Here is a 25,619-nt window from a genome sequence, read left to right on the forward strand (position 1 = left end):
TTACATTCAACGCAATGGAGAATGAGCAACCAAATAAGGATTCAGTGTCCTTCCTAAAGACATTTCAACAGGACACATGACTGATGACATGACTGACACACTGGCTGCTGCGGACATTGAATTTTTGGTTATGGGCCAGGCTCTGTAGCCACTAGGCCATCCTGCTGGCCATCTCCACCTCGCCATAAATTAGTTAGACAAATTAGAGGCAAATTTCTGATCCAACATCCCTGCATTGCCACAAAGAGACAGGAGATGGCATGTGATGGCACAGGTAGGATGGGAGAGAGAGATGGGCTGATACAGATAGACTGCCTCCACAGAGATATCAGGCCTGGCACATAATGCAAACCAAAATCACCAGTTGACTCAATGGTTTACTTTGTCACTGTAACTTGGAAACCAATGGTGTTTACTTTTAAATGTTAGCCATTGGCCATATTACTTGTTAACAGATGTATCTTCCTTTTAAGCCCAACAATCTCAGTAAGTAGGCAGTATTACATGACTTCCTTTAACTAAATTAGGTAAAATCCTTGTTTTTTGCCCTGAGCACTTCAGTCTATAAATGATTTTTTTTAATGTAATTTAAGAGTCTGATTCATTCTTTGATTCTTATCTAAAGCTCGAGCAACACACTAACAAGCTGGTTCTGCCGCATTTTTTGCAACTTAGAAGCACTGCAAGAGTTAAACTGATCTTGAGTGATATCTACGTGCATCTCACCTCGGCTCCTTCCACAGATGACCGACACATGGCCATCTGTGGAACAACAGACGGCTGGATGCCAAAGATACGTCAGACTACGGCTGTCAACACAATACAACACAACACAGAATCCAAACCCCAACACTCACAGTGGCCCAGATTCACTAAAGGTGTGCGCAGGGAAGAGCGTACACTATATGACCAAAGTAACCGAATCAGAATACCATGCTCTTCACTAATCGTGTGCAATGAGTGGAAAGCTGCCTAACAGAGCTGGTCAAAAATTAAAGTCTCTTTGCACCCGTCACGGTCATGCATATGTAAATCCTATTTAAAATCTCATTTTGCCCACATAATATTTATTTGTAGGTGAGGCAAATCAAGATCACTCCCAATTCACTAACACTTTGCAAGACCCTGCACTTGCCCAAAGACTGTACAATGAGCTTGGCCACTCAGAATGGCTGCCATCATTGTTGCAAGGCTGGTCTTCTTGTCTTTTTACATAGGGCTGGGCGATATGGACAAAATCAAATATCACAATATTTCTGACCAAATACCTCGGTATCGATATTGCGACAATATTGTAGGGATGACTATTGGTGCTTTCACAAAATATTTACACAATGAGATTTTTGATAAATAACCATCAGTAATGTGGATATAATGACTAAGTGGGTAAAGGCAAATAATAGAACAGCTAGAACAGTCTGGTAAGTTCAGAAAATGACATCACTTTACTGTAATGCAGCCTTTAAAACCAGGAAAAGACACTTATGCCATATTATGAGATATCCAAAATCTAAGAAGATATCTAGTCTCATATCACGATATCGATATAATATTGATATATTGCCCAGCCCTATTTTTACATACTTGGCCAGAAATTACCATCAAACCGACCAGGGAGGTCCAGTACCATGTTGTTCCTAGAGTAGATCAATTGCAAAGGCAGATTTAGAGCACAAGGGTGTCAGCCTTGGTGGATTCGTTTTACAGCTCAATCTGAGCTTGCCATTGATGATGAGAGGGTCTATTGGCCTGCGCAATGCTTCTTTTGAGGGCTCATTGCACCACAACTTGATTGACATACATTTCTTAGTGAATAAGATGAACTCTGCGCTCTTTGCCCATGCAACTGAGGTACAAAAAATGTGCAGATTGCCCTCTTAGTGAATCTGGACTAGAGTTTTATAAAAAATCTTCAATTTATCATTGCCATCTCATATGACTCATATTTGGCCCTGTGACCTGTGACGCCCACTATTGCAATTTAGCCCTCTGGCCGGTGGCCTATATCTTTGCGTTTCTCTTTTTAATTTCAATATCTAGGGCTCTATAAAAAGGGCTTTTGAATAGGATCTTCCACAAAATGGCACAGAACACGACTGCACCTTGCATTTTTGACCTGGCCTGAGCACACATCCGCAAATCCTGGTAATCCTTGACACCAAAATTGCACTGCGCCATTTGATCACTACTGACATACTCCCTACTCTTCCGCGCCTCTCTTCCCACAGGCAAGAAAAAAACCTGTGCGCAATGTACACGAGAAAGAACATGATAAAGACTCAAACAGAGCATGTGTGAGGGCAAGTAAAAGGAGAAGGAAAAAGGTACAGACAGACAGCAATGGAATCTTAGTCTTTAATCACATTGAATTAGCTGATTGTAAATAATTCCTAAAAAATGCGACCGGAAATGCATAAAACAAGCAAAAATGAGCAAACAGCATATTTAAGTTGCCTATTCCACAAACATTGCTGCTTAAGTGCACTGCCTTTATTAAATCATGTTGTACCTCAGCCAGCTACTTGCTAGTGGATGTGGAGAGTTTTCACTGGTGTCTGAAATGTTCAGTTGATATGAAAATGGTGCAGCCAATTTGCAATAAAACACAGGGGCCGGATTCACAAAACCCTCTTAAGAAAAGTGCCATTTTTTCCTTAACTTTAGTCTTAAGAGAAAAAAAAAGGAAAAAATGCTATTCTCAAAAACAGTTCTTATATATTTTCTTAACTTTCTTCTTATGTTTCTTCCTAAGAAAAAAAACAAATACAAATAAATGGTATTCTTGAAATGAAAGTTCTCAAATTTGTTCTTGATTTTTCTCTTAACTTTAAGACGGCCCTTCACCTGTCTTAAAACTCCTACAGTGAAAATGTAAGCCTCTAATATCATATATTTAAACACATTTTAGACAAGTAGGTTATAGTTCAAAGTCTTCATAGGTTCCCCTACACCTAACATTAAGATGAACATTTATTGTAAAGCTTTATTTGGTGTAGGGCCAGGTAGGCCTCTGTCTCATGTCTGTTGAAAATAAGCTAGAAAATGTTACAGTTACCAACAGCAACCAATGTTTAAATCTTTGCTCTAGTCGCCCTAAATAGATTTTTCCCCAATTGTTTTGTAGATGGAAGCACTTTGGGTTGCCTCCTAGCCTTGTCTCCTAGCCTCAGTGGCAGTAAGCCCACAGTTTATTAACCAGAATTAATTCAGGCCCTATTTTGAGAAGTTCTTAAGTTGGAAAATTAAAGAAATTCGTAAGAAATTAGACTGTTACTAAGAAAATATTGAGCAATTGCACTTAAGAGCCTTCTTAAGAACTTCCTAAAATTTCCTCTTATGTCATTTCTTAAGATCTATCTTAAGAACACATTGGTGAATCCGGCCCCAATTAGATGTGGATAGTTTTCACTGTTGTCTGAAATGTTCAACTGATATGAAAATGGTGCAGCCACTTTGCAACAAAACACAGCTCTGCAATGTTACACGCACCTTGAGCACACAGTTGCTGTTGACCAGGAGGTTGCCAGGTTTGATGTCTCGGTGTAGAATGCCAGCTGAGTGAAGGTATTTAAGTCCTTGGTGGTGGTGGTGGTGGTGGTGGTGGTGGGTGAGGGTTGGGGGGGATGGGAGGAAGGGGGCATGACAGGATAGAGAATTACAATCCTTCTTACTTCTTAGTACTTTTTGTTAAATTTCATACATACAGAAATCCTATACAACCTATACCTGTTTTCATCTTTATCCTGTTCTAGCTTCTCAGAAAACCAGGCCCAGTAATGTGGACTTTGCAGTGTGAAATTGTCATGATATATTTTGATATTTCATGATGCACTTGTTTTCATAAATCAGACTCCCCTATGAAAGTTCCTGAATGAGTAATATAGCATTATGACATAATTGCAAGAATTCTGGAGCTCAAAATACATACTCATGTGAAATGATTCATATGAATTGTAAGCAAGATAAATATTTAGTACAGGCCCTAGCAGTAAATACACAGATTTTAACACCTTCATAATACAGTCAACATTAAATCATAATGTTTTTTTCATTTTATGAGGTGATTATAATGCATGTGTGTGTGTGTACAATGGCTTATAATGCCTTCTGACGGAAACTTCAAACTGGATATATAATTGATGTAAAACAACTGATATCAACACAGAATCCCAATACTGACATTCTCCTGTGAAAGAATGATACAATGATTCAATTAGCTAGGATACAGTCACAAAAAGTTGACATTTTCAGCAGATATTTCTTTATCATTTTTCTATATAATATATCCATGGAACTATCCGAATTGCATTTATTATTTGCATTTATTTGCATTATCTGCACTATATTGTCTCTATTATTTTGTGTCAGTAGACTGTAAATTTTTGATATTCAGAAACTTTTCATTTCATTAGTTTTGAAAGCATCTTCTCTTTATGGACATCTTTGACATATGCCTAAGACTTTTGCACAGTACTGTATCTTTGCATGTCTTCTTTATCCATACTGTAGTTATGATCAATTGGCACATTGGCACTTGGCATATCAATTTGGCACATCATGAATGTGAAGAAGAAAATCAATTAACCGTTACATGTGTACAATCATACATGTATATAAGCTGGCTGGTTCACCCAAAATGCAATCATACCAGTGTGCCTCCAATGCTTTCAGTAGTGTTCATTGCACATGACAGCTGATATTCTGTGACCCCCTTTACACCTGGCATTAACATGTCTCCCATCCAAATTGTGTCCAGATAAGTTTAAAATGGATTATATTTACACCTGGTGTTAAAACGCATCTCATGCCTCTACATTGGGACTTTCCCTCGCAAAACGCAAATTGCATGTTAGTTCCCCTCATACATCCAAGGGATGGCAAGTGCTATGAAACTGGCATTGTTGTATGGAGTTTGTCTTGACATGCTTATTGTGCGCGATAGCAGAGGAAATGCCTGCTAGGAGACTTTGTTTACTTCCATTACAAGAAGAAGTTTACTTCTGTATACGTAGTTCTTATGTAGATTGAAGACGCACTGCATTTAGACTACTTACCACTGTTAATGTGGTCAAATTTGTCAAATTGATGTAGCTTATTTATTTTAATTATTATGGACAGACCCAGACTTGCATATAATCTGCTGAGGGGGCTGCGTAGTAATGTTGATATATCGATGAATTTATCTCTGATGTACAGAGTTTTTAATTAGTTTTATTAACAGAGTGGCAAGTAAGGCCAAGCATTGTCCAAAGAAGCACTGAGGTAGTGATTGATGTTGTTAATACTGTGAATAACTTGCTGAGTGCATTGTATTATTGTTTTGATTAATGTTTTTGTGTCATTCTTGCCAGGTCAGATCTGCCGTCCTGACCCCTCCCCTACACACCCCCCATCCCCAAAGGGACCATAATGGAAATAAGCCTCTGGGCTTTATTGTGTTATTCTGTCTTTTTCCTTTTATGTATGCACTCAATGCCTTGGCAGAGCCGGTGGTTTTAAAATGAAACTGTCAAATAAAATCAATCAATTCAATCAATCAATCAACAGTTCTTATACGAATCTTTTCAAATTTGGTATGGACATTGATGACCCCTAGAGGAAGAACTCTACTGATTTTGATGTGTTTATGATTATCATAACTATTATTAATTAACTGATTAAATTCAAGTCCATGCTATTTGGACCCATATATCACCAATGGTGCATTATATTGTATTGGAATTTGTCAAGAGAATTGTTCAGGCAATTATGGAGATTTGTAAGTTTGGACTTTCTGTGATTATTATTAATAAAATAGTTAATTAGTTAAATTTATTATTGAGTGTTAAAAAAATAGTTACGGTACATACCCTTTATTATTAGGGAGATAATCCCTAGAGGATTATATCCATTCATTTTGGAGTGTTTATGAGTAATGATAACATAGTTAACTGGTTAAATTTATTAATTTGTGATATAACAATAGTTAAGGTATGCAACCTTTATTATACATACAACCAAAAAAATTGGGAAGATTAACCCTGGAGTCTTATTGTGTGATTATTGAATGGATTTTTATTAAATTACATCTGACTTAATGGGGCCTTCAAGGATTGGGGAATTTCAGGGATATACCCTTGCTGTCTGCCCCGACAGTGTCCTAGTTAACCATTCTGAACATCTCTTTTCAGTAGTACTATGCTGAGCTGAAATGCTTGATGATTTGACTTCATAATAGCCATTTAATCTAACCGTAAGTTATGGGATATTGTGTAAATACATCAAATACTAAACAAAAATTAAACACAACAGAAACTATTATATATGCTTAGATTTGCCACAGAGACAACATTATTTAAAGCACATTTACAGAGGCTATCTCAAATAATGGGGAGTTCCAACATTTGACATACCCCATTTGGACTCATTGTTAGCAGCAATGAGAGCTTCAGAGAGTTTCAACCAACAGCTGAATCTGGAGTCAATATTTTCTGTGGGTCCAAGAACTACAGGTATGTATGATTCAAATTATATATGGGTCCAAAATCGCCAAAGTTATCCCTTAATTAAGAAGCTGCTCCAAATTGTCCTTTTGTACCAATCTAACATGTCTAATTTTTCCCAAACAAGTAAATCTTTATCCAGCTATATTCATCTACTACTTGGGTGTTATTGTACCACATAAAATCAGATCAAAATCCACAACATCCAACAAATGCAGCCTTAAAGTGGATACAGACAACTTTTCAACTTTCCCCCCGTTGTCCCCCCCTAGCGTTTCCAAGTGGTATTGTTGTTTGCGCCGCTGTCGCTGTCACCACTGCTCATTTTAGACAGGCCACTGCAAGAAAATGTGTTCTTTGTTTAGATTATCAAACGGACAATGGATCATTTGTTTGTTTCTGGCTGCTAGCGTTAGCGTTAGCTAGCATTAGCAACATGGCTAACACAACAAACATAGATGTTTGTTCTGGCTGGTCCTGGCTTCCTTGTAGCTCCTGGTTCGTTTTCTGGCTGCTAGCGGTAGCGTTAGCAACATGGCTAACGCTAACGCTAGCAGCCAGAAACGTTAGCAACATGGCTAACGCTACCACCGGCAGCCTGGCTACTGTCCAAACTACTACTGTCCAAAGCAAGAAACAATCCCAATTTTAACTAGAAACCCCGATCTCAGTGCTATGATAGAGGGTAGTGTTTCCACTGTCACTTTGGTTGTTCCACCGTCCGCCATTTCCACTACTGGGGATAGGTACTTTTTTTTTGTGGATAGCTACCGATAGCTATACCGGACCTCTGTTGGTTGCGCAATGGATGACGCACTTCCTTTTCCTGCCATAAATCGAGCCTTCACTCTCCTGGGAGATCGTACCCGGTGGCAGACAGAATTGCATAATGAAAGCGAGGCTTATAGGGAACCAATCTAAACGCCGATGGTGTCATTCTATAGCCATTACACTGTGCAATCAACATTTACTTCATAATGATAAGTTAAAGCAAAAAGGTTGTCTATAGGGTCTCTAAGGCCATGATATACTTGCAGCAGAAACAAAGACGGGCAGGTTCGTACAGACACTTGTGCTGAAAAAAAAACAAAGTACCGCATCGGCTTCAGACTCCGCAGTGTGAACAAGCTTGGTGGCTGAACTAGTGGAAGTCTTCAAACACCAGACCCCACTGTGTAACTAGCTGCAATTGGTCTAAAATATCACATGACTGCTTGTGTTGCCTTGTGGAAAATTGTCCTTGTCCGGTTAGCACAAGGACCTATCGACAACCTAACACAGCATATACTGACAAATGGTACAAGAACAAGAGCAGCTCACATAATGTACCAAGAGACTACGCAATAGACTGTAGACTAAATATATCCTTTACATACTGAATATACATACATTCAACATTGAATGTCTCCATATAAGCTTTAGGGCATACAGGTTGGTGCTCTGTATCCGTCAGGAAAGCAGATATCCTCAAGCAGATTGAGGGGCAATATTCTACTGCTCTTGGTGTTAAATATGAAACTGCAATCAACAAAAAGGATCACGGCACCAGTTAGAGCACCAGGGGTGTTCTTATTAACAGGTACTGGTTAAGGATGCTGGTGAACATTAGCTTCTGATGGTCGGTGTGGTGTACGCAGGTTCCAAGTTCCAAGATTCTATCAGGCCCTGCTGTTTTCTTGATGTTTTGCTGCCAGATTTTGTAAAATCTCCTTTGTGCTGAGGAGGGAGGAAAGGAGGCAGGAGCTGAGCTCTGAGGACTGAAGACTGTTGGACAGGTGGGAGAGAAGTAGGGGAGTACTTGCTGATGCAGCAGGGATGTAGGGGGAAGGTTCAAAACAACAATTACAGACATTGAGGTCCTTGGCAAGTGCAGGTCAAGGGTATGCCTAATGCCGCTTTTCCACCGCATGGTACCAGCTCAACTCGACTCAACTCTACTCGCCTTTTTTGGTTTTCCATTGGGCAAGTACCAGGTACCAGGTACCATATTACCTGGTACTGTTTTTGTTAGCACCTCCGTCGAGGTTCCAAGCGAGCTGAGGCGATACCAAAAAGTGACGTGAAAACACTGCAGACTACTGATTGGTCAGAGAGAATCGTCATCATTGCGCGATACGGGACATATATGCTAACGTTAGCTACCAGGTTAGCTTACCCTCTTGCGTCGCTTTTGAGCAACCAGAGAGCAGTCTTTTGTCTTGCTGCCTTCAGCCTCTTCTGAAATAAAATCTGTCTCCTTGCTGTGACTAACAGCCACATACCGAGAATCAAGAACACCATCCCTTCGATATTCTCCATTGTTGCTGTGTGTGTCGCGTTGAAGATGACATCACGGCAGTTTCATGCAGCGTCGCTATGACGACCAGTTGTGGGGGGGGGGGGCACATTGAGGGGGTACTATCTGCAGTGGAAAACCAAGTGGTACTACCAAAAGCGAGTCGAGTCGAGGCGAGTTGAGCCGGTACCATGCGGTGGAAAAGCGGCATAAGAGGCACCTTTCTTGTAGCTTGTGAGTGGATCCAGCTACCGCCACAGTGCGCAGGAGTCATTGTTGGCACGCTGGCTCTCCAATTTGGTCCTGCACCTGTCGTTTGACAGCTCTGATGATTTTGTTGTGCTGGATTTTGGCCAGGAGGCACTCCCCTCCATTTCTCTTCCTGTGGGCCTGCTCCTTGATATTTCTCAAGCTTCTCGGCTCCATAGCATGAGCAATATTGTGCTTCGAATGGGTTTTCATCAGTGGGCAGGTTTCATCACAGAAAGAGATAAAGGAATAGACTTTGCCTATGCAAGTGTCAAAACTATCACTCACACATCTAAAGGCCTCCTAGTCAGTAAAGCTGAGGCATTCTCTGAGCTCTCCAATTGCCTTTGGAGTCCACTTTTGGACTGTGGTACAGGGACTATGGATTGGACTGTGTCCGTCTGCCTGTCCATCTGTCCGTCACATGTGATGTCTCAGGTGATATCTCAGACACCACTGGTCTGATTTTGATGAAACTTGGAGGGATTATGCATCTTCGCGCTGTGTTCCAGTATTTAAAATATTACACTGATTGGCCTGATGGGGATACTATAATTCAAGGCCAAAATTTCCACCAGAGAGCTATACCACTGGTCCAATTTTGATGAAACTTGCATGCATTTTGGCAGTGTTCTGGGGTCAAATTTTCCACACCTCCTATTCTTTATATCCATTTGACACATCCAGCTATCCTCCAGCTATCAATTACACTGATTAGCCTAATGAGGTTGCTATAATAAAAAAAATCTAACTCAAACGTGATATCTCAGACACCACTGGTGTGGTTTTTGACAAAACTTGTGAGGATGATGCATTTTGGCACTGTGTTCATTACATTAATTGCAAATGTAAAAAATCTAAATTTTAACTCCAACATGATATCTCAGATATCGCTGGTCGAATTTTGACTAAACATGGAGGGATGATGCATCGCTGCTGGTTGGCTCAAGGGGTGGCAGCATCATTAATGGGGGACGACATGTTAACCTATTTAGTACATTGATCATGAAGACTGCCTCCCACTGGCATTTCTTCTGCTGTCAATGAAAAGCTTTTAACCTTTGTAGAGAGGATTGATGGTATCAAATCTAAGATCATTTCTCCCATTTCTCTTGCTAGTATACACTGCACAAATCTGGACTTGTTGAGCCTCCTTATGGCTTTTCTTTATCTTAAGGATACCATAATCACATGCAAGTCCCATAGATATAATTCCCACTAAATTCCTCGAAGAAGTAATGGGGGCTATATTTTCTTGGCTGACAATGATGCAGTAGAAACTGTCTTCCTAGATAATACCGAAGTCAAGAAAACTAATTTTGTGCAGGTCAGAATTCATAGAACATTCAACATGCTCGGCGCAGAGTTCACAAACATGAAAAGTTGTTGTCACATTGTTTGGCAAGAATATATTAGTGACAGGGTCCAAGATCATGGTTTGTAAATGGTAGTCCATGTACAGCTTTGCATTTCTTACATGATATAGGGGAGCACATAATTGTGTGTTAGGGCCATCTCTCCAAAAGTAACAACACACTGAGCAGAAGTGGGCAATCTTGCAATCTACAACATGCCTGTAAATTGACAATTTAAAAAAAACAACCATATACCAATCCATAGATTACAACTTATCCAGAACTCAGCCGCACAAGTTCTTACCAGGACAAAAAGATCAGACCATATCACTCCAGTCCTCCGGAACCTTCACTGGCTACCTGTTGTTTTCAGAATACAATTCAAAATCCTTCTGTTGGTTTACAAAGCACTTGCTGGTCTGGCTCCACAGTACATCTCAGACATGCTGTCAGTTTATAACCCCAGCTGATCTCTCCGGTCGCAAGATAGAAATCTCCTCCATGTGCCTAGAGCACTTTCAAAGTCTGGTGAGATGGCATTCAGTATTTATGCACCTAAAGAATGGAACAGTTTGCCTGCTGATCTTAGACCTGCTCCAACACTGTGCTCTTTCAAAACCAAACTAAAGACCTTCCTTTTCACTCGAGCATTTTCTTAAATGAACACACTGTATTTGTACATTATGTTTGTTTGTATGTGTGTATGTATATGTGTTTTTATGTGTATGTATGCATGGATGCTTCTGTTTATTTGCACATTTTTTCTTGTTTTATTCTGTTTTTATGTAAAGCACTTTGAACTGCTTTTGTATGAGAGGGTGCTATACAAATGAATTTGAATTGAATTGAATACTAACATATATGATTTAATTTTGAAAGTCCCACAACTAGCATGGTCAACATCACAGGCCGATTTTTTGATCCCTTCAGGGAATATCTGTTGGTCAAGAGTGATCAAGACAATACCCTCAGAAACAAAAGTCAGCCATACACATATCAATGCTTGCCCTCAGCACTTCAATGACACACTGACCCACATCGGGGCTTGCATTAAAGACTGCAAAAGCTACAGTACAGAGTAGCACAGAAAAGTCCTTAGAACTGCATCTCATAAAGCACATCATGATAGAATAAATTATTCAAAACCATGAAGCAGTTTGTTGTGTGTTAAGTAGCCTGATTGCTGAGGCAACAACTGATTTCCTACCTCTCCCTTTTAATTTTGTGCTGCCCTAGTGACTGCTCGGTTGGCATTTCAGAGTCACTGTGAATATCGTTAGTCTTATTCAGAATAATGTAAGCGTAACTTATTCTGAATAAGTGTAAAGCTAAACTACTGACACCTGCTCTATCATGTTTTTCCATAAATAATTTTCGATGCAATATTGACTAATGTTAGATTCCAGAATTTATAATTTAGTATGAATATTAAATTGTTGGATTATTACATATATGCATACATTTGGTTATCAATAGTCCTTCTTTCTACTGAATCTGCTTAAGTGGAACTGGGACATCGCCGTAGTGTAGTCAAGGAAACTTTCATGCCAGAAAAGGTTGCCCATCCCTGGATTAGAGGTACAGCATTGGCACATTAGTGTATGATGCTTCCACGTCGAGTGTAACCAATTTAGTGCTCTTGATGAGGGGATCAAGACAATCTATTATAGAATCCATTATGACCTGTGCTTCACATAAGACAGGAGCTGTTCAGCTATAGATTTAAGAATATAGTCAGCAAAACCTAAAAACACAGAGGTCAGGAGGAAGTTAGTCTATGCCTGATACAATAGAAGGCCTTAGAGGATTTTCAGATCAGCAGTGCTAGTAATTACATGGTCAGATCTATTGTGAACAACCATAGTCTGTTTGTCTTCCTTGCTGAAATTGGTCTATACCACCTCTATACCAATCTACACAATGTTTCTACAGATATACTGCAATTAGCTGGAGGGACAAAATAACTTCATTTTGAAAGTTGTTACAGGTTTCACATGTACTAGTTCTGACTGCACTGCTAAAAAAAGGTATAGGAATAGATCACCTTTTATATTAAAGTCATTGGGTGCCCTTTATAAATTATTGACTGAAATGTAAGACACTAACAATAGGTTATAACAGACAATAAGAGAAGTTTGAAAATGCAAATATGACAGATGACAATTAGGTCCATCTGTGTGCTCCCTGTATTTTCCTATAAATACGACCCAGTGTTGCTCTTGTTGTGTTATCCTCACAAAGCCATGTTTTTCACTAAGTATTAGCCATCAGAAGCCATGAGAATGTAGTCACTTCGCACAAATCAGGGAGTGCATTCTCTAACAGCCACATATACAAGTTCTAAAATTAAGTTTGGTTGAACACACATCAAGAGGTCTCACTCGGAGGCAAGGGATAGTCGTAAAATGCCATGCCGACCACAATAAGTTTGTGAATTTGACTGCACAGTAGCCCATACATGGCTGGCAAAAAGAGAAACAATTCAACCCTAACTCTAACCCTATTATATACAGAAGAGGATTAGGGCCACATTTGAGAAATATATTTGAGTTTAAAGTCAGAATTGACTTTAATCTCAGAATTCTGAGAAAAAAGTCATAATTCTGACTTTTTCTCATAATTCTGACTTATTCTCATAATTCTGACTTTAATCTCAGAATTCTGACTTTAAACTCAGAACTCAAATAAATTTTTCACATGTGGCCCTAATCCTCTTCCATAATTATTCATGTGTAATTTGTAACGAAAGTCTATGAATAACCACTTGGGCCATCAATAAGTTGAAGGAATTGAGTACCTTTATCAAAACAAATGGTCCTTTTTCCATGAATTAATTGGGGAGTATGTTTTTTTGGGGTAGAGCTATAGTGAACCAAGCCAAGATTTTGCATTCAGATTTTAGGTGGCAATCCCTTGCCTCGGTGAAGTGAGTTATACTACCCACAATAATTTACACAATTATTAAATGTGATTAGTGTACCTACTAACTAATTTATCATAGCTCAAATCATGATGTGCCAAATAAACAGGCAAAAATCATTATAGAAACGCCAGATAAAGGCTGTATAATGGCATATTTATTTAATGTTTAATGGCATATTTACGGAAGGATTATGAACATGTCATTAGTGTCAGATTAATATTGACATTTATCCAAATTATTTCACCCCTTCCAAGGCAAGAGCTGCCTAACACAAATATAATCTAATGTTGGCCATGGCTACTAAGCATTTCAACTTGGTTTACCCTATTCATTTTCTGAAAAGACATAACTGCACCCAGACATTTCATCCTTTCAGTAAAGACATAACTGCACCCAGACATTTCATCCTTTCAGTAAAGACATAACTGCACCCAGACAGTTCTACCGTAACACTGTTTGGGTGACAACTTCTTCACTAAGCTGAACTGAATGAACAATAACAATGACAATAAAACAAACTGAAAGTCTATGAAAATATGATCTGTGGAGCAATGCAATGTACAAAAGTGAACTTACCTCGTAGGATCTGATAAAGAAAAACTTTGACATGGTCCGAGCTGAGAGGCTGTGGTGATACGATGATCTTATGGAGGTCACTTTGCATCAGTTCAGTCACCACATAGCTGCCCAATGGGAAGTTAAGGCAAAGAACACAAACTCAGCCGAGAGAAAATAAATGTTTTTATCAAGTTTTCCCCATGCTAAGGAGACGGCGCTCTCTCCCCTGTGTAGGGTTCTTACACATTTTCAATTAAAAAATTCCATACTTTTTCCAGACCTTGATTTGTTTTGAAGATTTTGTCTGGTGTTCAATATGATTTAGGCAGATAGACATCTTGCCCCTGCTAACTAGGTCATATCACTGTATAGATGAAGATTGTTCTTCACAGCGACAAATACCAGAATATGTGAGATGAATGGCAGGGTTCCTACACGGTTTCCATTTTAAAATTCCATATTTTTCCCAGACCCTATGTTCTTGACTGGATTCGATTTTGCTCGGTATTTGATATAATGCATGCTGACAGCGTCTCATATGCAGATATCTGTTTATAGAGATTAGCCGAAATGTCGTCTAGACCTAAAAAACTTGTGAAACATTCCGGTCGTAGACGTCGTCTCTCAACTCCAACTCCATTCTCGCGTCTCAAGTTGCTAATCGGACTGTAAACAATGACCGGTGCACGGAAGAGGAAGTCTTGGCCCGAATGTCCGCTGGCTCCACCGGAAACCACGAAATATTGTCTAATCGTCGTCAGACCGATAGACGATGGGTTCTGAGATTGCAGAGTGAGTAGACAGACATGGTAACGTCTCATAGCATGTATTAGTGAGGACCAATATATGGAGATAAGAAATGACGAAGTGTTCCTTTGAGCAACCTGTATAGATGACAACTCATGGTAGGCTGTTAGCTATACATTTGTCTGATAGGAGCTTTCCTTGGTAACCCAACTGGGATGCAAAAAGGTGTGGTTGTTTTCAGCTTTATTAACTTTTGGAAGACAGATATAAGTTAGGTGATATGAATTTTCATTTTGTCTGAGAGGAGCTTTGTCAGTAGCAGCCATGTGATCGTTAAGGACACGTTAGGAGCCCCTTTAGCACGTTTTGGGGGAGGAGTTAGCAAGTTCCACATGGCACCACCCCTCATCTGTAAGACTGTGTTGAGGGGAGAACTAAGCCCCAAACCCAAATCTTTGGTGAAGCCTGACATCTAATGGTGAAAAGTAGGGTACTGAACTGGCCTTCTGCTGTTGGCTGGTCTTTACGCCAGGTGATGTCACCACCTGTTGTACTCTATGGAAGGTGACATCACCTGACACAAACACCAGCCAATAGCAGATGGCCAGTGCAGTACCCTACTTTTCACCATTAGGTGTCAGGCTTCACCACAGCTTTAGGTGGGGTTTGGTTACTCTTTAATAACTTTTGAGATGTTTGCTTGTTTATTTACCTGAACCACATACTGTATACTGCCTCAACATAAAAAAAGGTTTTAGTTGGGTCACTATGTGAGGGCTATGTGGATCTGGATAACGAGACATGACTTTTTTTAAAATATTGTGAACAATCTCCAGGCTAACTGTAATTTCAGAATTTGTATTTCAGGCACAGAGCTCCAGAAAACATAGCTTTGTTGAGTACAGTGTTCCGATACGTTAACAAGGGGGGGGTTTTTTCTCCACTGTGGAAAAAGACTTTACCTTTAACTAGGACATTAAAAACAGGGAGATTTAACTGGGCACTGCAACATTTGGTGCAGATTTGGCCAAGCATAATGCTGAAGGATACATTTCCTCAAAGTAGTCGATGTGGGGAGGTTGTAGTATGTCCAGAGCAGAGAGTACCTGTGGAGAGAGAAGTAAATATGAAATATTTTTGTTGTAATACCAACTTTAAAACCATTATAAAACCAGCAACAGGATAAGAAGAAGAAGTGATAATGATGCCATCCTGGTGGCTGGTGGCAGACCTCATGGTCTGCTAATGGTCTGCTAATTTAATTATTGAATGGGTTCATATTCCAGTCCTGCTGTCATATCTTCCTCTGCCTTCTTTCATGTCTCTCTTCGCTGTACTATCTGGTAAAAAAAAACTTTAAAATACTTGGACTGTCCTTTTGATGAAGTGACAAAATCCTTTTTTGGTAACACTTTACAGTGAGGGTCACTAAAGGCAAATTTATGGTTTCTGCGGCGTGCCCGGTGTTCGCGGTGTGGAGGGTCTGTGTGGCGAGTGCGGAGCTCCGCAGGGGGTCTGCGGAGGGTCCGCACCGAGCTCCGCGCTCATCTCAAAAAATGAAACTCTGCGGAGGCCTCCGCAAACACCGCTATCAGTTCAGAGGCTGTGATTGGTTAATGGTTGCTATGTTAGTTGGTTACCAGGGAAGTAAGTCTAATCGAGCCAAGTGACAGCTGACAACCGGCAAAAATGGACAATAGGAGGAGATTCTGCGCTCTCTGTGAACACCGCGCTGCTACCGCATTTACCATAAAATGCTGTGCCTCTGCGGAGAGAACGATCTTGCCGTGAACACCGCGAACACCGGGCACACCGCAGAAACCATACATTTGCCTTAAGGGATAGTAAATGCTTAATAAGCATTAACTAACCCTTAATTAACAGTTAACTAATGTGTCTGGTAATCATTTACTAATGGTGTTCATGTTAACTAAGGTATTAATTTATACATTTTTCAATAGTCATCTTTATATACCTGATACCTTAGATAACATGAACACCATTAGTAAATTACACATTAGTTAACTGTTAATTAAGGCTTATTTAATGCTTATTAAGCATTAACTAACCCTTATTAAGCAGTAACCCTTATTTTTGTGACCCTTATTTTAAAGTGTTACCCCTTTTTTTAATGAGTTTCAAGCCTTTAGGGCTGAAACCCCATTGGTTCTCCCCTTCACCATGTTGGATTTTCAGTCTTGATATTTGAACAGTTTTTCACCAAAGATGATTTCTTCCAATTTTTGGTTGAGAAGAGGGATTGTACTGGCCACACTGTGTGTGATCCCTGGGAAGCGCAGTACAAAAACACCACAGCCAATGACTGATTAGCACCAAATATTTCGCCTAAAAAAATTTTTTTTTTTAAAAAGGTATTTTTTATTGAATTTTCACATATATAAATATGGGCAAAATATTTAGCAGGAAATACACACATATTCAAAAGAAATGGATTAGTAAATGAATGCACAGAAATTTTACCTGGTTAATTGGCGCTGACATAAAACAGCTACACAATATAAGATTGACACACAAGGTGCAGGGGGAAACAGTAACAGTAGCTCACCAATTTTATTGAATTTTAATACAATTACACTGACAGTAGAATCCTCATCGCCCTTTCCCCCACTCCCTCCCTCCCTCCCTCCCTCCCCCTCAAGCATACAGAACATCACCCCTCACCAACCCTAAACAATCCTTGGGTCTACATTGAAAATAATGTTAAGAATAATAATAATAATGATAATAAACCAAAGTCAATTCAAGTAGCTTACAGGGCATACATAGGACCAAATAGCCATTGGTAAAATGGACTAGTATTAATATAACAATTACAGAATGATAGATAAGACATGTGAAAATAAAGAGATAAGTCAAAGCTCATACACAGGCTACTTCTTAAGTTGCATACATGTAGGACACATCAACATTTAGCACACATACATATGCAGTACCTCACATATTATGCAGACGAGACCTAAGGGGCACTGCAAGGTTGGTTCCAATTCTGGCAAAGTTGAAGTCCAAGATGTGCAAAGTACAACTAGGTTTACAGCCTTGATATCTTATATCAGTATCCATGTGTAGGTTGGCAGGGTTGAGTTTGTCAGTTCAGTGTGGTGTGGGTGTGAGTGTGCATGACAGAGAATGCCTGGTTGGAGTGGGTGGAGTGGGGATCTTAGGAGGGCTGGTTCAGGAGCGTGATTGCCGTTTGGAAGAAACTGCTGGAGTGGTAGGCGGTGCATGCATCAATGCACTGGAACTACTTTTCCAGAAGGTAGTATGTCATACTAGTAGTATGTCATGTCTTCTTCACCCATTTCCATGCTATGGCATCACATAGGTCTTCGATGGAGGGCAGGTAGCAGCCATTTGAATGACGTGCTGCAGTCTTGGAGCGAATGGATGCACAGCCATACCAGACTGTGATGGATGATGTGAGGAAGCATTCCGTGGCTATGTTTCCATGTACAGAGAATTCCGTTCTTAACCCGGCTTCTCAAGCTACCTGGTTTCGGATCGATGTGTGTAAACATTGTAAATGGGTTACAGCAGGGATTCTCAACCTTTTTTATATCAAGGACCCCAAATGTAGTACATATTAGAGCCACGGACCCCCATTTGATGAGATTTTGTCTCTCGGACTCAAATCTGAGAATATTTTTATTGTCAGATATGATTTTGTCCAGAATTCCATGACTATCTGTATTGTAGGTAGAGAGATAACAGAGAAACTATGATCAAAACAGTCATTCTTCTACATTCTCTAATTGTGTTAACTTCTTGTAAATGAAATAACGCTGAAGTAAAACAATTCATCAATTTGCTGGGGACCCCCTGGAACCCCCTCAAGGACCCCTGGTCCCCGGACCCCACGTTGAGAACCACTGGGTTAGAGTAACCGGAGTAAGCTCATACTCTGATTATGAGAACCCGGTTAAGATGCCTGCCTTACTCTGTAATTAGGCTCACTAAGGTGGTGTCATCTGCAAACTTGCACAGCTTTACCAAGGGAGGTGCAGTTGAGGTGCACAGGAAGTAGAAGAGGGGGAAGCACACCAAGAGAGATCTGGACAGCAGGTAGACCACACTCACATACTATATCTGCCCCGTTAGAAAAAGTCCATTATTCATTGACAGATTGGAGAGCTACATTGAGATGGCCACGCTTGTCTTGCAACATATAATTATCAAATACATTTTAAAAGCATGAGGTAATAAAGGTAAACAATTGAGGTAATTGAGCTGCTGAATGCAAAAAGATGGTTTTACAACTAGAAGTGATAACCTTCTCCTCTCCTCTCCTTGTCTCCTCTCCTCTTCTGTCCTTGTCTCCTCCTCTCCTCTCTCTCTACTCTCCTTTCATCTCATCTCCTCTCCTTGTCTCCTCTCCTCCTTTCCTCTCATCTCCTCTCCTTGTCTCCTCTCCTCGTCTCCTCTCCTTGTCTCCTCTCCTTTCCTCTCCTTGTCTCCTCTCCTCTCCTTGTCTCCTCTGCTCTTCTGTTCTTGTCTCCTCCCTCTCCTCTCGTTTCTCCTCTCCTCTCCTCTCCTCTCCTCGTCTCCACTCCTCTCCTCTCCTCCATGGTGGGACACACAAACACACAAACCGCTCTCCAATTATAGTAGGGGGATTCCTGGCTGTCTAATGACTTTTGCAATAAGAATCTTTGTTAATTAACTGCTAAGCTGGTCTTGGTAGCAGTGGCGGCTGCTGTGCCTCCATTCATTATCTATGTGAGAGGGTGAGTTAGAAAGCACCCACAGCTGGCGCATGTGTGTAAGCGTTTGTCACAGTTAAACCACCGGTTGAATTAAGTGATGAGCATAGCAACCAATCAGCAGCATAGAAATTAGCATAAATGGTTGCTGAATGGAATGCTCCAAAAACTAGACAGCCTGATTGACCTGCAATCAAGCAATCACTGCTAGTTGTGAATAGTAGATTTCCATCCTCAGAAGAACCGCTTGGGGTGCATTGAGAAAGCAACAAGCAGTCCTGATCTGTAAAATTGCGGACTATGAATGGGGCGAATAGCTTCACACACACACACGCATACACACTTACAATGATGCAAGAGGTCAGAGATTTTACCTGAGGAATCAAATTAGGCTGGAATTCTTAGTCCAACTAAAAATTCTAAAACTCAAGAAAGCTCAATCTTCACAAACTATCTTGTGTAGTGTTGTGTAGCTCATTTGAAGCCACCTCACTCTCTTAGCTGGTCAGCTGACCCTATTGCCCTGTTGCTTGTGGGAATTGTAGTCAATTACAGGTTAGCTATTATACCAGAGCAATTACGTATCGTGATGGTCTGTAGTCCTTGTGAAAGTCAGCAAGAAGGATGTACCTTCAACCTGTGACTCTACCTCTAATAACATCACAATAGTAGCTGTCCTCTCCACTGTTCCCCCACAAGACTAGGGCCTGTTCCAGCAGGGGTGTTGTCTCCTTCCTGTTTCAGTCAGCTTAGCGTCTAGTGAGCTGAACTGAGCGACCCTTCCACCCCTCCAGATTAGGCCACTGGGTCTTACAGGGCCGGTGAGCCTCTGGTAGCGTCTGGCCCCTTGGCTCAAGGAAACGAGTCTGGTTGGTTTTTCACCCACAAAACACGGTCTCAAACCTGTGAGGACCTGAAGCCCATGTTCCCACTGAGGAGAGTATACACACCTAATGACTTGGAAAGACCTAATGTTCAAGCATACATTTTGAAGAGAAGCATATTCAAGTAAATACCTGGTCGCGGTTTATAATTATTAAAACACAAAGGGCATTTAAATTTTTTATTACAAACCTTATTTATTGTATGAAATTCAGTACTGTCATTTTTGTTTGAATTAACACACGAGCAAACATACAATAACCCATGTCGTATTTCCTCTAATACTGGCCCGGGCCTTTATTTACCTCAACTGCAGAGGGTACCAGGCCTTTATTGGAAGCAGGCTTATATTAGAGACAGGCCTTTATTTCTAATTCGCTCTGTTTGATAAGTATATTTGCTCATATTTTAGTCTGAAGCCTCCTTGTTTTCTGATCAGGTAGCTGTTTTTTTGTTACTGCAATGCATTACGATAATTACCGTAATCGACGACGGCATACTGCCATCTTGTGGCACTTGTACGTTACTACAAACTACAGTTACATTATATAACAGGCACCAGGAGTTGTATTTGGGGCCGGCCTTTATTTGTTTGTGTCGACCACGGCCCCGGCCATTATCGGACACCCGGCTTTTAATTGACTACCAGCCACTATTAGAGGAAATACGGTATGTAAAAATAAATTTTACACAAAACCAATAGTTACATTATGTAAGTGTAGTATTGCCAAAAGTAAAAATAATGAAGACAGTGTGTCGAAAACAACAGATATACAGTATATGTTGCATTGTATTGTATTTTATATATAAACATTTTACAGGATGATGAACCTCACACTGCTATGTAATATAGTGTATGTGCACAATGTCCCTGTCTCATGCCCAAATGTGCAGATGTCGTTCCATGCACCACTGGTCAGTCGCCAAACACTGTACTTCTTCTTGGTTGTGACTCCGGGCACAGAAAGCTTCACGGCAAAGCTTGTTGTTGTGTCCAACAACTGCACATATTTTTGTACATTCTCTGCATATTAGTCGGCACATATTTCTGAAGACATATCTGTATGTGGGTTGGCACAATGAGTCATTGGTTAGAACGTCACAGACGTTTGATCCCCGGCCCTTTCCATTTTTAATTTGCATGTTCTCTGTGTTCTCTTGGGTTTCCTCCCACAATCCAAAAGACATGCAAGTCAGGTGGATTGGAGAATCTAAATTGCCCATAGGTATGAATGTGAGTGTCTGTCTATCTGTGTTAGCCCCGTGATGGACCGGTGACCTATTTAGGGTGTCTCAATGCATGCTGGGATAGGCTCCAGCCCCCACCACTGTGAAGAGGATGAAGCGGGTAGAAAATCAATGCATTTCTGTACGTATGCTGCCTCTATAATTACCTCCGCCAAGGAGGTTATGTTTTCGGTGCCGTTTGTTTGTCTGTTTGTCAGCAGGATTACGGAAAAACTTCATGGAAGGGTGTAGCATGGGCCAAGGAAGAACCCATTACATTTTGGAGGAGATCTGGATCCGACTCACGAACAAGCAATAATAGCACGAACCTTGGTGGAGGTCTACGCTCTCCGAGTGCCCTTCTAGTTATGTTCTGATGATGGGCAGAAACAATGTGCCCTTCACCTAGTCATTTTTTCTGTACATATGGAACCTCCATCTAGACTTTCTAAGGTGAACAGCTGGTAATACACATATGCAAATCTGCACTGCACTATGGATATATGGATATATGTATATTAGGCTACATAATTATAAGTAGAGTTGAGTAGAGACTAAGTAGTGATATAAAATATACAGTGCACCTTCTTAGTATTGTGATATATGATTATTGATATGGTTTAACCCATAAGAAACATCACACGTTCTGTATCCACATCTGTAAATTTAATACATCTGATAAAGTAAATAACTATTTACAACACGTTTACACATGTAGACTTCATCTGCAGTGTTTCCCCCCTCTATGCAAGTTCATTTCATTTTGGTACAATGGAAAACCGAACCTAACCTAAATAAAAAAAAGTCCAAAGCTACTGGGGTTATTTTAACTAACTCTGTTAACCACATATATTGTGCCGTCTTCTTCGCAACTTAGAATTTTCTGCTGCAAAGTGATTGATTGATTGGATTTTATCATGAAAAATGAAACATTTCACAAATAAAAATCTGATTTGAAAATAATCTGATTGAATTTGCCAATACAGAAATGAAAATATAAGATGTGTGCGACATATGATGTTAAAATCAGATTAGTAGTCCCTGTGTAAATCCAGCCAGAGAGATTAGTTAAAGGGGGTGAGAGACCACATAAAGAAAGATGGAGGGCAGAAACGAGTAGAGAGCAGCCAGAGCTAAAGTGAGCAACATACAGGGGAGCAGAGGGAGGCAAAGAAAGGATAAGAGAAAGGGAGGATAAAATGGGTTGGGAACACAAAACCTTTTAGCTGGAGAAAATAAACATGGCCTCAAGAACGACAAATTTCAGCAATACCATCTACTTACATTTTCATGTTTGAAGAAGCATAGCATTTTCAGTTCCCGGAATACCCTCTTGCAAGAAACGAGGTTTTGGAAGACATTGGGCATCTTTTTGAGGGCAACTCGCTTTCCATCTCTAGGGTCCGTCACTGACCTGGGTGAGAAGACAGACAGAACATTAGTAATATTTAATGGCTCTTATGTGGAGAAAGCATTAGCATATTCATCTCAAGGCAGAAAACTCTGGCACAAGTATTTCTTATTTTTTCTTTATGTTGACAACAGGTTGATACATATGGAGGATCACAAGTGTCACGGAAACAGTAATAAAGCATTTCATTAATTAATAATTGTACAATAACAATAGACATTCATATATGTGTTTACAAATTAATTTATTAATCTATGAATAAATAGACTAAATTACAAAGTAATTCATTATTTGATATTTTAATGGGCAATAAAAGGGGAATTATAAAAAGAATTTACAAATGAAATATTAATCCATCAATAAATAGTTCAAATTAAAAAGGGATTTACAAAAACAACCATATCACATATCTTTATTGATTTTGAACATGGTACATCACTTTTCCAGAATGGGTTGGTTGCATCATTCAAGTCTCCCTCAAAACAACAACATTTGCCTCATTTGCATTTCAGGATGACAAGGCAAACATTTCAGGTGAAGGATAATCCACTTCTTACCTTCGAGACTGTGTTACGATCTATATGAGCTAATTATTTTATTATGAGTATTAGGCCTATCATTATTGCTTATCACTGTTGTTGTGATATGATGTTGTAATATTTACCATTATATATGTTCAACCCGGAAACCGTAGCAAAATGGTGCACACTGTTTTCAGATTGAACGTGCCCCTGTTGTACTCTATGGAAGGTGACCAGTGACCAGCCAATAGCAGATGGCCCATTCAGTAGGGTACTGAATGGGCCAGGGTACTTTGGATTTGGATTTGGGGTTTAGTTTACTCTTTAATCATTTGTAGAGTATGCATAGTTATGCATACTCTACAAATTATTTTTCATGAGGAATTCATACCCAGATGGGGGAAGAAGGGGGAGAGAAAAACAAGTGAGGAAAAGCTGGGTCAGGGTTAGAAAGGCTCATTAGGAGCCTGTCAGAGCACCTGCTGTTGAAGCTGCTGTCCGGATAATCGTATGTCAGAGACATACAAGCAGATTTACAGCAGCCCAGTGACGTGCTTATACATGTCAGTTTTAAATAAGCATTAAAACCGCTAGAAAACAAAGACAGGCAAAGACAAACATACAGGCTGAGAGATGCAAAATATCTTAATCCACAAACTTAAGAATTGGAAAACTATTTTAATAACAGATCACTATATCTTTGACAGAAATAGCACACAGAAGGAAAAAAATGACAGTGCTTGGTCTAAAAATAAAGCCACTGTTCTTTTCAGAAAATGTCCATAATAGATTGAGAGTAATGCAAATATATAAATAGTAATGCAAACATATAAACATTTTAAAAGATGAGCTGCTAGCCATATATTAACACTCAGGGTTTGATCTGCTGCATGAAGGTACTTGCAGATCAAAAGGTGGCAACACTTCCACCTCTATTCATTTCAATGCTGCCCCACCAGAGCACAGTTCTGCCGTCTGCCAATTCAACAGGTTTGATTTTTTTCCTCTGCAGTACCTGCCAGGAACCGATGCTGCTAGCCAATCAGTAACAGGGTGGAAGGTCACACTGTTCACAAGCATGGAAGCCGTGATGGAGGATTCATATCCATTTGATGATAGGTAACGCTTTAAGGGCGCTTTCACATCAGGGACACGGGCCCGGATCCGAGTACACTTGAGCCCAAAGTCCAGTTTGTTCGATGAGTGTGAACACCGTGTACTGTACCTGGGCACGGATCGACGAACCGTGCCCGGGGTCCACTTGAAAAGGTGGTCTCGAGTACGGTTCATGTGTACTTGTACGGTTCGCATCAGGTGTGAAAACTACTGTACCAAAACACAGAAGTGGACCTCTATTTACAATGCGATGTCATAACTATTCGACTGTCCCGTTCAAAACATGACCGTGAAAATGAACGCGAAAGGATCTCTCTGGTCTACTGAAGAAATAAAATGCTTACTTGAAATTCGGGCAGACAAAAACATACAAGCAGGTTTTTATTACACTATATTGTAATTATGTATGATTGTCATTAGGGAGACACTCCACAAGCCCCTCAGGGTTTTCTTTGGTCTTCCTTGCACATGCTCTTTATGATGTTGGTATACATTATGGATATTTTGTTTGAACTACTCTTTTGTGCTAAATAAATAAATAAATAAATAAATAAGCACACCTGGACATTACACACAAAAATGCAGAGATTTATGGATTAATTTGAGAGTATTTACATGCGCGTGGGTACAATAGAACAACAGAACAATGCCGTGACAAACTAAAGAAAATGAGGCTGATGACGCAAGTGTACTCTTCTTCTTCTTCTTCTTTGTGTTTATTGGCGGATCGCAAACCAACTAGGTGCATACCGCCGCCTACTGTATCGGAGTGTGTAGATACGCAAGTGTACTCGGGGTACGGAACAACATTACTAATGTGAAAGCTGAGTGGCGGGGGAGTGGAGAGGGGGGGGGCAATCGTACTCAGGCACGGTACGAAGCAATCGTACCTAATATGAAAACGACCTTAGATTGGACAAACAGGAGCCTACTGTAAAATGCTGGCCTACAAGAAAGAGATTCGGAATTGAAGCCAGTCGGGGAAATGCAGTTGGTAGGCCTATATTTTACTAGGGTTGGGTACCGAAACCCGGTACCACTATGGCACCGGTTCCTTTACGACCGGTACCCACCGGACCGAATTGCAATGCAGATTTCGGTGCCATGCCCGAACTGCCGATTGAAATATTCGCTCTCCGATGCTCTGAAACCCTC

At 40.2% G+C, this 25,619-nt stretch overlaps 1 protein-coding gene across 1 annotated transcript in view; it reads right to left on the bottom strand.

Moving 5' to 3' along the window:
* Window positions 1-24,638, bottom strand: part of LOC139660677 (serine/threonine-protein kinase NLK-like) — a 60,039-nt gene extending 35,401 nt beyond the window's left edge. Inside the window, exons 1-5 of the mRNA XM_071538882.1 lie at window positions 24,364-24,638; window positions 22,701-22,830; window positions 15,640-15,695; window positions 13,861-13,967; window positions 3,490-3,575 (exon numbers count right to left, since the gene is read on the bottom strand). Coding sequence (XP_071394983.1) covers window positions 3,490-3,575; window positions 13,861-13,967; window positions 15,640-15,695; window positions 22,701-22,830; window positions 24,364-24,638 — 654 coding nt within the window. The remainder of the gene's footprint in view (window positions 1-3,489; window positions 3,576-13,860; window positions 13,968-15,639; window positions 15,696-22,700; window positions 22,831-24,363) is intronic.
* Window positions 24,639-25,619: the final 981 nt, after the last annotated feature.

Source organism: Centroberyx affinis, unplaced genomic scaffold, assembly GCF_046629955.1.
Source record: "Centroberyx affinis isolate AG114_WGS23_722 - 3 ecotype Tasmania unplaced genomic scaffold, CSIRO-AGI_Caff_v1 ptg003360l_1, whole genome shotgun sequence".
NCBI classification, from domain to species: Eukaryota; Metazoa; Chordata; class Actinopteri; order Beryciformes; family Berycidae; genus Centroberyx; species Centroberyx affinis.